Source organism: Geospiza fortis, unplaced genomic scaffold, assembly GCF_000277835.1.
Source record: "Geospiza fortis unplaced genomic scaffold, GeoFor_1.0 scaffold112, whole genome shotgun sequence".
Classification (NCBI taxonomy): Eukaryota; Metazoa; Chordata; class Aves; order Passeriformes; family Thraupidae; genus Geospiza; species Geospiza fortis.
In genome coordinates this window covers 24323319-24336801 of record NW_005054298.1, presented here as the reverse complement: position 1 = coordinate 24336801, position 13483 = coordinate 24323319, and the positions used below count along the sequence as shown (strand labels likewise).

Sequence of the window (13483 nt, the reverse complement as noted above, 5' to 3'; positions counted from 1 at the left end):
TCACTTGTGCTTGGTAACTTGATTTGTCTTGCAGTATAGTTGTGCTTCTTTCTCCCTTATTATATTTCTTTGTGCTGCTCTGGTTTTTGGGCAATTCTATTATTTCTAGAGAAGGATGGGGTCACTATTTCTAGCTATGCTCCAAATGTCTGTCTAGAAAAGGAGGAACGGCACTTGTAAGTATCTAACATAGAAAAAAAAGGTGTAAAAATGTAGCATTTACTCCCACAAGAGATGGAGAGTGCACTCTATTGCTTCTCTAAAATGAGCAAGGTCTTGGCTTTCTTTTACTTTATTAATTTTAATCTTAGGAGTGTGTTAATTTTGCCTGAGCTCATAAAAAACCACAATACCACCTAAAGAAATCATATGACCTTAAGAACATAAAAACCCAAAGATCAATTCAACAACAGTACTCTTCTCTGCTATGCATTTTTACTGATGCCTGATAAACTCTACACTGGATAACTTTCAAATCAACTACTTCACAGTCATAGAAGCAGGGGTACACTTCTGTTATTTTCAATAAAAGTTTTGTAATAGTCCTCAATTTTTAATAAACCGAAGTATGTATTTTGATACAATAGGCCCCCACAACTTACTCTAAGCAAAAGTAGCTCTGCCAAGTTGAGGGCTAGACCAAATGATCACTTAAGGCACTCTCCTAAATTGTTCTATGATTCCAAGACTCACTGATTGAGTCACTCACTCAGTGACTACTTACAAAAGTGACAGTAGGAAGAAATTATGACTTGCAATTGAAAAAAGAGAAAAATTACTAATAAATTAAAGTGTCCCTTTAGGAAGAATCAAACATCCTTCTCTCCTGTCTTTAATGCTTGCTTGAAATTTCCTATTGTTACACATATGGGACAACTCAGAACTCTGAAGTGGTATTAGTTTTTGCAGAACATATTAAAAAATTGTGTGGACAAAATGCAGGAAATACAGCATGGAAAAGCAAAATTAAATATATTAAACCTCAAATATCCACAGTTTTATCAATCTAAAGGGAAAGGCTCAAAAAAATATGACAAACAGCTTTGTCCAGAATTTCAGTAATTTTATGGACTTATCTGTGCCAAAGCTGTTAATTCTGTTTCCTGACACATTTGAAAGAGTCAGGCTGGCAAGTTATATCTGCACAGAGAAAATGTTACACAGAATGAGTGGCTGTGAAGTTTCTCACCTTGTACAACAACTTGGTTGCTGGGTACAAGTATCTGCTGTCCGTCTGTGGTCTGTGCATATTGTAAAATGGTGGTGCCAGGTTGGGTTGCAGCTGCATTGGTCATTGTCAACGTCTGGAGACCTTGTACTCCATCTGTGCCATTGTTAGACAACTGGATTGCTCCTCCTTGGGTGATGGCAACTGCAGACAAAAAAATCAACCCAGCATTTAAGACACTAATTCACTCATTAACTTACAGTATTAAACCTAGGTATGGAAGAACACTGATCTAAGCTAAATCCTTTGAACCCTTACACACCCCCAAATCCAACACATGGCTTCAGTGTACATGAAAGAAATCATCCTTTGAAAGGTAAGTTTTCAAATGTTTGTGAGGGCCAAAACCCACAGCTAAAATGCAAATTAGTTTCTCTAATAAAACAGAATTACATGGAAGAGCTGTAATCCACTCCCAGGGAATACTTTTTTAATTTGTTAAGATTTTCTTCTTGGTTGGTTTAGGTATTTTTCTCAGTCCTTAGTTTTTCTTCTCATCTGAAATTCCTCTCATCTTCTGTGTTTTATGCCCTTCAGTCTCCTCTGCTGCTAGTGCTACCCATCTTGTGTTTCACTTTCTTTTTAATTTGGCATTTTTTCCCTTCTGATTGTGTCCTTCCTTCTCTACAACTTCCTCAGACCCTTACTAGCTGTTTTATCATTCATAAAGGTACAGTTTGGTACAGGCAGTCTTAACTTTGCTGGTTTTTTCCTTTCTTTCCCTCAACCCTGTCATGCAGGTATACTGGGACATCATCCCTCTTATGACTCACATAATTCCACTGTGTTCCTATATACAGATACACCAAAATCTCAAGTGTCTGCACACACACAGTTATTGTACAGTTATAACAGGAATCAGAATTAACCACATGCATTTCAATAAAATTAAGCAGGGTACAAAGCAAAGGGGTTAAGAAGTAAACAGAGATACAAAATTTTAGGGAGATTTTAAGAGACAGATGTAAACAAGTAGTTCTTTCTCCCTTTTGTATGTGTTGTACATGTCTCCTCCTGTGTGGTTAGTGTGAGACAGCATGTGTCTTATCTTTAAGGCCATATCCTCAATCATTCTTCAAGTCAAAACACTGTACCTCTAAAATCTAACACAGAAAACACAGAAATATATACTTATGACATATATTAAGGTTGTCAACAACCTTTTTTTTCTAAAAATGTAATTGCAGACCATAATTTTTTTTTCTAAGCATGAGGTTACAGCTTTGTGAACAAGTGTTAATGATCTGCCAAGAAAAAAAAAAAAACTTCTGAATTCCCCCATCTAGTTCCTGAAGTGAAGAAGTTTATAATAGCATTATGGTTAGGTCCTGTTTTGCCTCAGGATGCATGAGCTGCACCAAGTGGCAGGCAGTCCCAGAATGTTAATGGGGCCTTCCAAACACTTACAATAGAAATGTGTTCAAAAGGCCTGGTTAACAGTCAAAATAAAGTGATCTTTTTTTCACCTCCTGCTTTGTCCTAGTCCAAACAACAGTTACAGAAATAATAGTTCCTCATCTTCTCATCCCCACTTACTAGCACCACTGAGAAATTCAGACTACATACTGTACTGCCCACTGCTGGTTTGGTAAATGGGAGTTGGCACCGTAACAGTGGCGATGGCAGGTGCTGCTGTTTCCTCTTCAGACTTTTCTTCTTCGATCCTTGGCACTCCTGGGGCGTCTGAGGACAAGTCATTCAAAATTTTTCTGGCAAAGACAGTGTGTTGTAGAGATTTTAATAAAAACTGGGGGAGAAAAATAGTCTATCTGATACACAATGCTGGGGAAAACCGTGACGTGCAGCAAGCCAGCAAGGAAAATATGAGTGGAGAATGAAAATCACACACTATCTTCAAACTTTTATTGGAGAGGATTGTTCAAAATGCCAAGCACTGATGGGCAAGGGAGTCAGCATAGAACAGCTGTGCTTGTCAAAACCCACGATACAGATATGATTACTTTCCTTTTACTTCAGAGCATGTTTCTCTCATCCATTTTTATTTGTTTTCTGCTTTCAGATATATAAATATTTGGAAAAAGAAAGTCAGAACCTGTCTCCTCACTTACACTGGGGGAACTGCTCCATTTCAAAGACTATAAACACCTCAGCCAGAGAGCTGAGTAGCAGGAATACTTGCAGAGAGCCAGCAGTTCATAATTTAACACCTGCCTGGGAGACAATACCCAGTGTTTGAGAACAATCTCGCAGTTATGTTCACAGGTGCCCTGCCTGAGAAAGCTCATGGGTAAAGGAAAGAACAGATTGTTTCATTATTTCCATGAGCTAATTATCCAAAGTCAAAACTTTTAAAATATCACTGCTACAGGTCCCACTGAACATGACTGTAGACTGACCACAGCAGTCACTGCAATTTGCATCACTGAGATCAAACACTGTTCTTCCTCAGAGGACTGTTAAGCCCTTTCCACTGCTGGCATATTCTATTACGTCACAGCAAAATGCAGTTTGTAATTCTCCTCCTATGTTTTCCAGTGGACTGGCAAAGGAACTCAGTGGCAAAGCAAACACAGCTGTAGACCCCAAGTTCCAAGACAACACTACTCTCTTAGACAAGCCTAAGGCTGTGGGGGCCAGAACACCTGTATGAAGCCATTTGGGGAGAGCAGTCATTCTGCTCAGCAGCCTGATGAACAGAGCTTTGCTGTTGCTGTTTTGACTTTGTGTGCATGCAAGGAACCCCAGCACTGGAAAACATTGTGTGAAGAACCACTTGGACAAATAAAAAAATTCCCATCCAAAGAGTTTGCAATCTAGGTGTTAGATCAGAAACTAGTGAATGAAACAGGTGAAAAAATATGGAGAAGGCCTGGATGATGAAGAACAAAATCCAAGGAGATAAAAAAATCACTTTTTAACCTCATGCCATTATCACATCGTGGTCTAAACCCACCCCTGCCATCATAAAAATGGATTTAAGGTAAAGGATAAAGTGGCAGCTTTACAAATACAGAGCTATGAACTGATGGAATACATGATGCACTTGAGCGGCAGAATCACAGAGGAGTTTTTGTGGAAGAGGTATAGCTTTCAATTCTGTGAACATATCTGCACCTATCTTGTTTCTGGGGCCACTTACAGCAGGTTGAGTAATGCCAGCTGGGAAATCTCTAAAGACAGCAGTGGTCTGGCTCAGCCTCTCTGACCTAACCAACACCAGCCTGGAGTCTGAGCTGCATATACAAGTTTTACAGCTAACAAACATTGCTGGTGTCACCAGGATCTGGTTTGAAGACAGAGGCTGTGTTGTGGCACCAGTGCATGCAAAAGAATCCATCTCAATGAGAAGTCAGCATGCACAAGCACCCCCTTCTCAGTGTTCCTGCTTGTTTACTCAGCTCTGTTTTCTCACCATATACAGCCACTCTTCCATATATAGTAAAATCAAGCGTCTTGCTACAGAAGCAGACTGAAGGGAATCTGTGGCAGCCTTGGAGTTAACACTGCTCCTCACAAATAAAAATACTTTTCCAGATCTATTATGGCTAGGGATCTTCAGCAATGATTTTCACTATCTTTGGCAGAACAGTCTTGAAGGCTGCTGGACAAGGCAGACAATCTCCCAAGTGCTAAAAAAGTACCATGGCTGAGATACGCTCAGGCCCACAGCCCAGCTTCTATTTCCAAGGCTATGCTCATAAAGAAAAACGGAACATCTGAATTTTCTAAAGCACCAGGAACTCACAGGTCATTTAAAACCTACTGAACCCCAGAGCTGTTCCTTAATGCTATTTAGTGTATTTTAAGAATGAAATTGGGATTTAGTACAGACACAAAAAGCTGTACAAAAGCTTTATTAATAAAGTAACATGACACACCATGTGAAGGAGAACTTCAGCTGGTTTTGCCGTGAGAAAGAGACACTAGATACCTTTCACTATATTCAACTCATATACTGACTTAACTTCAAACACAAACTATTTTGCTCAAGCAGAAATTCTCTCTGAGCTATGGAACATCACAGCTTCCTTGAGTCTCATGGGAGAAAGGAATTAAGTTTGATTGCTGCTAGCATTTCAGTAATAATGAAAACCAGTAGTTAATTTTTTGCAGACTACAGATTACACAGAAGTCCCTTTTTGCAAAGCTTCAGTGTATTTTGTATATTAAGAATTCATTAAAGCTATTTCTAAGGCTTCTATCACAATTATACCTCAGTTTTCTGAAATGTGGAAATTAGCATAGTCTCAGCTCACTTCTGTCTTAATTGAGTGTAACTGCTGAGGTTTCTTCCTTCTCCTGCTTATCTCTTTGCATCTTATTCCACAGATACATTCCATATTCCAATTGCAAGACATGACAGAAGAGAGATTTCAGTTAAATGGTAAATCTAAAAATAATAAAAATACAATCCCACTGTTTGCATCTCCATGTCAACACACCCATCCATCAAGAAATGCTTCTGCTTTAAGCTCCATACCTGTAGGAGGGTCGTCTGGACAGGATTTCTCTTCGTTTCTGTGAGTCTGTGACACTGTCTACTGATTCCTGCGAATCTTCACTTTCTGCTATAGTGGAGATCTGTAAATAAGAACAATCAAATTTAACAAGACACTTCCAATGCCTTCATTTTAAGGAAATGTTGACATCCTGTGAAACACACCACAATGCAAGTGCTCTATCTAGACAACAAACAGAAAGTTACTGCTTAGTAATAGAGCCACAAAGAATGACCACAGTCAGTGATCTACCCATCAGAATGATCTTTACAATTTAAATACTCCAATAAGAAAACCTAAACATTAATATCATACGGTTTTTGCCTTCCATAATGTTTTGTTCTCATCCATTGCAAGGAAACAGAGATTTTTTTTTAGTAAAATTTAGGGAGAGAATAAGTAAACGAAATTAAGGTAGCAGAAACATTTGGAAACAAAGAATATAATAGTGGAAAAACATCAATTTATTAAAAATGAGGTAAATATGTTAAAGAGACACTGCCTTTTATAGGGGAAATTGCCAGGAAAATGTCATATGTGAAGGTATTAAAAATAATGTAGTGCTGCAATTCTCAATATCTGTGCTAAAAAAGCAGAATGTTTATGCAGGTAAGCTAAAATAAAATAATATTAAAATAATTCGGATAATTTTAAATTCAAAATGTGCATGACAAAATATATAAAAGCTAATTATGCTTGTGTGAGAAACAGAGATCACATCCTGACAATTTATGCACTGTAGAGAAGATTCTTAAAGGCTCAAAAATCTTTCTGGCACCCACATCTCACAATTGTCAGATAGAGGGCCTCAATAAGTCCAAGGCTGACTGTGAACTACTGGGCTCTGAATATCAAAACACGTTGGATCTGCATTGAACCAGGTGAATTCCAAGAATGGCTTCATTGTCAGTCTCTTATCTTCTACCTCCAGGGTAGCAACTTGTGCACGTATCTCAAAACTGCTCACCTCTGATAGATTAAAACTCTAAACTTTTGACTGCAATGGCTGAGGAGATGGTAGAGACTGCCACAAACTCAGCACTGAAGCTGAGAAGGAAAAAATAAAGATTTTTATCAGAATGGTCTAGTTTTAAATTACACATACCTTATTTTTAAAAATAATGCCCAGTTGAATATCTCTATCAAAAAGTCACAATACCTACTTTTTGATATGAAAAAATTTTTGAGCTAATTGTTCTAACAGCAAATGAATAATGTACAGTCCTTGTCCTGTGGTGTAGCTGCTGTACACCAAAGAATTTCTGCATTCAGTAACACTGAACTTCAAGTGGATAAAAAGCAAGTTAGAAGTTGTAAAGATTTCAGACTACTTGTCTCCTACCTTCAGGCTACCTCACCATACTGCATTACCTGTCTTGCTTCAGAGAAGAGAAAATGCTAAGGCTTCACAAAGCACACAACACTCAACCTACACATTTTAAAACCATTTCTATGTAAGGACCATTAGGTTTATTTTAAAGAACTAGTACCACACAGAGACCTTTATTGTAAACCAATGCAAATATTTCTTACTGAGCAAAGACTCTCATTCTAGGATACTGGTCTTGTTAATTATGAAAATTACAGTATTAAAAAAAAATCATCCTTTTGTTCACTTGAGAATAGCATGAACTCTAACTCAATAAAAAGATATGGAAATACAATATAGAGCAAAAACAGAGTAATACTGTAGGAAAAACCATAAAGCTGCTAAACTCACCAAACAAATTCTAGAGGGAAATGAAACTCAGCAATGTTTGAAAATGAAAAGTGATTAAGCCAGAACAGAAAAAAAGTCAGAGTAGCAAATACTGTACAGATTTGCAAAAACACAACCCAGGACACAAATACAATGCAACAACAAGCCTATTTCAAAGGCCCAATTCACATTTTAGGAATTTCTTCAGTCAGTACCTGAACTGTCTGGACCTGTGGAGACTGAATAACTGATGGCTGGGCAGCCTGAATCACTCCATGCACTTGAACCGTCTGCCCATTGGGCAGCTGAACTAAGGTCACCGTGGGTGCAGAAGATGTTGCATGAGCTGCTGGCATAGATACCTGCAAAGAAGAGACAGTGAGCATAAATTAGGTTATGGCAAAATCTCCTTATTTCAGTATTTGTTTTGGTGAAAGAACTATGTCTCTTCTAGACCCCAGTCAGATGACCCAAATGTTTCAGTGTAATATAAAACCTCCTGAACTGCCTGAGCTGAACACCTGACCTACTTCACAAAATAATCTAATGCAGAATTTCTGCAGGCTCAAACATAATTTGTAAAATCACTGACAAGAAGAAAAACACAACTGCCTCTATTTTGAGGTAACCTGATACAAATACATCATTACCTTGCACTTCACTTGGATACTGCTCAGACTCGGGTGTACTCCTACAGACACTACTGAGTCAAAGGCAGAAACATATGGGAGTGGAGCTATTTTTGTTCTCACTCAGGAAAATGCAAAGAATTTGCCAGATGTAAGAACTTAACATTTTTAGGGAATCATACATTTCACTTTCTACAGATTAAGCCACATGAGTAGCTGGCAAAGTGCATGTAAATGAAGAAAACTGACCATGTGTTCAGACAGAAAAACCCCATGAGTTTGCAGTGGAAATAAGTATTTTGCAGGCAGTCACTGTGATTATCATGTAATAGGTCAACACAAACTCTACTTTCAAGAGTTACTTCTATGATTGCCCATGTTTTAAACCCAACTGTTTCTCCAGACAGACCTGCAGGCACAGCAGCAATGCCAACAGGGATACACTGATGAGCTCAGCATGGCACATTGTGGCTCGGGCTCTGGGGACAGCAGCAGCCACACACAGCTGTTCATGGCACAGGGGCAGTCTCACCCTGGCAGGCCACAGGAACTACTCTGGGTAGCTGAGTGCCATGCACCAAGGCTGCTCCATGGCTGGGCACACGCCCAGCACATCCAGCACTTCCAGCTGTCTGCTGACAGGATGCCTGGCTTAGGGGCTGGGGGCTCCTGAGAGGCTGCAAAGCGCAGCACACCCTGCCCCAGTGAGTGTCCCTCCCACACCCATGGCCTCAGGGAAGGGCTGCAGGCAAGCCTGAGCTGCTCTGGCAGACCTCAGCCAGGCCATGGCTCACTGACACACCAGCTTTCTTCTGGTCACCCAAGTCTGGAAAACCTAACAATGCTCCAGGGTTCAGGAGCATTTAAAAAAATTTGATCCACATAGCTGCAGTGCAAGAAAGGGCTGCACTGCTGTCCTACCTCATCTCAAAGGGCTGGTATGTACTGGATGCAGAAGGAAATCCTCTGCTGTCCTGTGAACACGTGATTCTCAAAAAGCTGCAATAGCTCATCTCTGAATTTTCATAAACATCCACCACTTACAATGAAATCTTGTTTAACAACAAAATTAAAGGGAATTACATGCAGACCTCTCTCCTCCACAGCTGTCTCTCCCTAATCCACCAATTTGCATTTGCTTTTACCTTCCTTGTCCAGGAAAGCAGATGCAGCTTTACACATTACATGGTGCTACTTAACTTGCATCTGAGAGAAACTGGGCTGAGATTAACATGAGAGCCCTTTCCTCTGACAAATTATATTCCTTTGCCAAGTGACCTTTCTTAATAATGCATGTCTGACTAAACAGTCCTTGGCAATGACAGCAAAGCTGATCAACTGGAGGCCACTGTGGTTGGATTAAGCCCACAGCAGAGTGCAACTTCCGCACATGTCTCTGACTCATACCTTGTGGAACTGGGACGAGTTTCCTTTTGCCTCTGAAAGCTACCCTGAACTCGCTAAAAAATCAGCAACTAAACCAAGCTTGCAAGGGGGGTGACCTTACAAGAGATAATGGAAGAATTAAATTGGTATAATTAGTTATTTAGATTTGGCTAAGCCTCTGAGGGCATTCCCTAATGCCAAACACTGCCACTTCACTTATTAAAAATATCATAGTAACATCACACTGATGTGAACAACACAAGGAATTATGTTTAGACTGTTTTATCACCTCCACAAACTCTGCACAGGCTGGGGAAAAACCAAGGTGCAGATAATATAGTGAATGACAACATAGTGGTTCATGTGGATTTTAACCATACTTGTATAGTGTTTTCTTACTTGGAAAAAAGTCTCATTCAAGTACTGGGGTAATTATGTCCGAGTAAAGTGCATGCTACCCACTACATACTTTTAAGTTCAGCTCCCTGGAGGTTAGCATGTTAGCACATAAATGTAAAACATTTTTGATTCTCTGGACCAAACCTTAAAGCACATCAAGTGAGCAGCAGTTAACTGGTTTTGCAGGAGAAATAAACTACTTCCACTCAGTTCACATTGAAGTGTTATTCACACCACCTACATCCTGTGCCTAAGTTAGACAGTGAGAAAACTGCCCAAAGAGGCAAGCTGGTGCAGGGCAGCTGGTGGCTTGTAAATTCACACTAGAGCTTCACCCAACAAAATCATCCCGTGCACTTAAACAGCTCCAATCCCTACACTATCACTGAATGGAAATGTACCAACTACAGAGGGCAGGACTTGTTTGGAAGTCTCTGGACCACCAAAAGGTGCAATGACTTTAAAAAGACACTAATCATTTATAGAAACTAAGTGATTTAACTGTGCCACTTAGAAGACACTCAATTCCATAAACTAAGAGATCAAAATCACCTGTTTGGTCTTTGCAGACTACAATTAGTTTTCAATTTAAATGGTTAAAGAAGAGAGCCAAACATATTCTGTAGCCATTCATACAATGGGGTTGCTTCTGCCAACCATCAGTGTATTCAAAAATGAAACCCAATCCCAAAATCAGAGATAGAGCTGGGATTGTGTTTCTTGTAGCTCCAAAATAATTTGGAGACAACAAATTATCTACTTCTGTCTCTCTAACTCGCCAACAATTCTGTGAAACTCTGGAGACAACAGGGTAACACAAGCTGTCAAGTGCCAGATTGTTCCACTTGATTGTAATGCTCATAATATTAATCCCATCTGATAAAATATTTTATTTGCTGCATTATTTATCTACATATTAGGTTGGCTTTCTTCAGAATTAAACTGACTACTACAGACAAGTTTTTAACAGAAAACACAACAGCAAGATAGATTACACGTATTGAAATGAATACCTTTCAGTGGTATGGTTGTGGTAAAAAATGCTAGAAATGTTTTTATTCATTACTGTGTTAACATTACACAATTTACACACATACAGTTCTCCAGAACTAACACAGCCTACTACTCTACTGCTTTAAAAATGTGAAGACAAATATTATAAGAACTATACATCACATGTGTTTCAGAATGGTATCAAGAGAATCTTCTCTCAGCCCCGTGAGCAGACATTATCCCTCTTAAAAATATTAACCATAAGTAAAACTATTACACCATATGATTTTTATACCTGGGCTAACGTTGCAATCTGTGGTTGTGCCTGTACTGTCATCTGTTGGGTTTCTGCCTCTGTACCGGCTGCATCTCCACTCTGCTGGTTCTCTGCTCCAGATTCCATGGTCATTTAGTTACCTACAATCACAACATTTGTCGTAAGTCTGGGTTGGTATGCAAGTCCATTACTCTTGGTGAATCTGGCAGTAATCACTGTAGCTGCATTTCCATTACTACATACTGTTTTAATTTGCTTATTAAATGTTGCCAAATTATTAGTATTCAGGCAAATTCTTTTCATGCCAGGTGTTTGCCTCAGGTTGATTTTTCTGCATGTAATGTTTCTGAAAAACGCGTCCAGTCTCCTCCAACAATGAGAACAGGAAAAAATGCATTTTGCTCATCCTAAAAAAAACTGAGCAATTGCACTCTGATGACCTAACACCTCTGCAATTTGGAATAAAGACCTGTCAGTGTGTCAGGAAGGGCACTCCCTCAGTGCCAAGGTGACAACATGCCCTGTTACAGCCCTCCCTCTTCCCCCAGCTGCAGTCTGCAGATATCCAACAGCAATTGTTCCTGTGCTGGGTACTCAGTTCTCAGCTGTCTTAGCCTCAACTAAATATGCAACATCTCCATGCAAGTTCTTTCCATCCCCACACTGGGTATGGCTCTACATCACAGCAACTTGGCCTCTTCCACCCAGTGAGTTCAAAGCCAGTACACAAAATGATGGAAGCCACTTCTCCTTGAACATTACCACAAATGTTGTTATATTTAGAGGAACACATTAGTTTGCCATGACCTAAGTTTTTTATTATATACAGCTCCTAATACACTGATATTTCTAAACACTAACTGAGCAAACCTAGATCACCAGAACATACAACTCTATAAAAAGAGGTTGCATAACTTCCAAACCCATGCACGTAGGCAGAGTGCAATGCCTGTTAAATTCTGCACCAATCTGAGAAAATCACTTTTCAGTTCTTCTTTAAGTACTGATATGAAAATACTTGGTATTAAAAAGAACTTCAAAATACAAGGAAATTATATAGCAATGCTACTGTGTTATACAGAACTCCAAATACAAAAATATTAATATTGGGTATTACCTCCATAGCCCCAACACTTATTCTGTGCACCACCCTGTGCTGCCCAATCTATTCTGGCCTCTGGCTACCCCAGGCAGCACACCTCTCTGTCCAAAACAACCATTAGAGCATCTCTGCTTTGGGAAGGGGCCTGGAGGCAGAGGATGCTCAGAGCAGAAGAAAGGTAGAAAGAAGCAAAAATGCCCCTCTCCTTCCCTGGCCCCCTGAGGAAAAGACTTAGAAGCATCAAGACAGGTGATGGTACCACGTCCACACTCCAGATATTTCATTTTAAACACAAAGTCAGGAGAGCTTCCATTTCAATGCAAACTACACCTCAGTGTTACAGGAAAGAGAATACCTTTTATATTGCCTAAAATAGCAGAGTCACACTTCAACCCTGAATATGAAATGTCTTACAGCAAGCAACTGATCATCAAGAAAGATAAAACAGCTTTTCACAGTAGTAACTGCAACCCACATCGAAAGAAACCAAGTCAGTGTATACAAATCAAAATCTGCATATTTACTATTGAAAGTGACCGTTCAAATGAGCTTGTGTGTGTGTCAACACTGAAATGTGAAGTATCAAATATTTAGTTCTAACACTAGTAAAGAGGGAAAACAATTAAACCTGATTTTCCTTGAAAATTAACAATAAAACAAACAATTTTTTAAAAAAGCAGATTAAACTATTCTAAGCTGTGGAATTTTGTTATGCCTCTCTCTCCAGCCAAGATTTCTGTACTACAAACCAAGTCTTTCCTATGTTGCGTATCATATTTCAAAAAGCACACAAGAAAACCCATGCACTATTAGTATCTGCAACACATTTATCCAAACAGCTTTTAAAGACTTAGTTACAACAGTTTACATGGTTTTCTATCCCAACTTTAACACACAAGTCACATTTTAACACTTAGTCCTCTGTGCTACATGCCCATTTTTCTTTTGAATATTCTGTATTTTGAAAACTACAAACCAGACTACCATAGGTTTCCCTTTGACTTTTACCATTTTAATTTTTCTCCAAGGTAGGCAAATCAACAACTTTTTCCCAGTTCCGTGCATGTATCATGGTGACTCCAATCAAAAGACTACCTCATTGTAACCATTTCAGAAGCAGATCTTTCATATCAGCAACATCTCCCAGCCAAGTCTCTCCAAAGAACTTTTGAACACAACTTTCCAGCTACAAATCCAAGTATATTGCAAAACTAATAATGCTTTTGTTTGCTGACAGAAATTATGACTCCAGCATGGAGTGAATTTGGATTAGAAATGGATGAAATGTGCAAGTATCAGGGTATTTAGCA

At 39.2% G+C, this 13483-nt stretch overlaps 1 protein-coding gene across 1 annotated transcript in view; it reads right to left on the bottom strand.

Annotated features, from left to right (window-relative positions):
- CREB1 (cAMP responsive element binding protein 1) overlaps positions 1 to 11215 on the bottom strand; it is a 15584-nt gene extending 4369 nt beyond the window's left edge. Inside the window, exons 1-5 of the mRNA XM_005415924.2 lie at positions 11090 to 11215; positions 7603 to 7749; positions 5670 to 5770; positions 2795 to 2937; positions 1190 to 1372 (exon numbers count right to left, since the gene is read on the bottom strand). Coding sequence (XP_005415981.1) covers positions 1190 to 1372; positions 2795 to 2937; positions 5670 to 5770; positions 7603 to 7749; positions 11090 to 11203 — 688 coding nt within the window. The 5' untranslated portion in view covers positions 11204 to 11215. The remainder of the gene's footprint in view (positions 1 to 1189; positions 1373 to 2794; positions 2938 to 5669; positions 5771 to 7602; positions 7750 to 11089) is intronic.
- Between the last annotated feature and the right edge of the window lie 2268 nt (positions 11216 to 13483).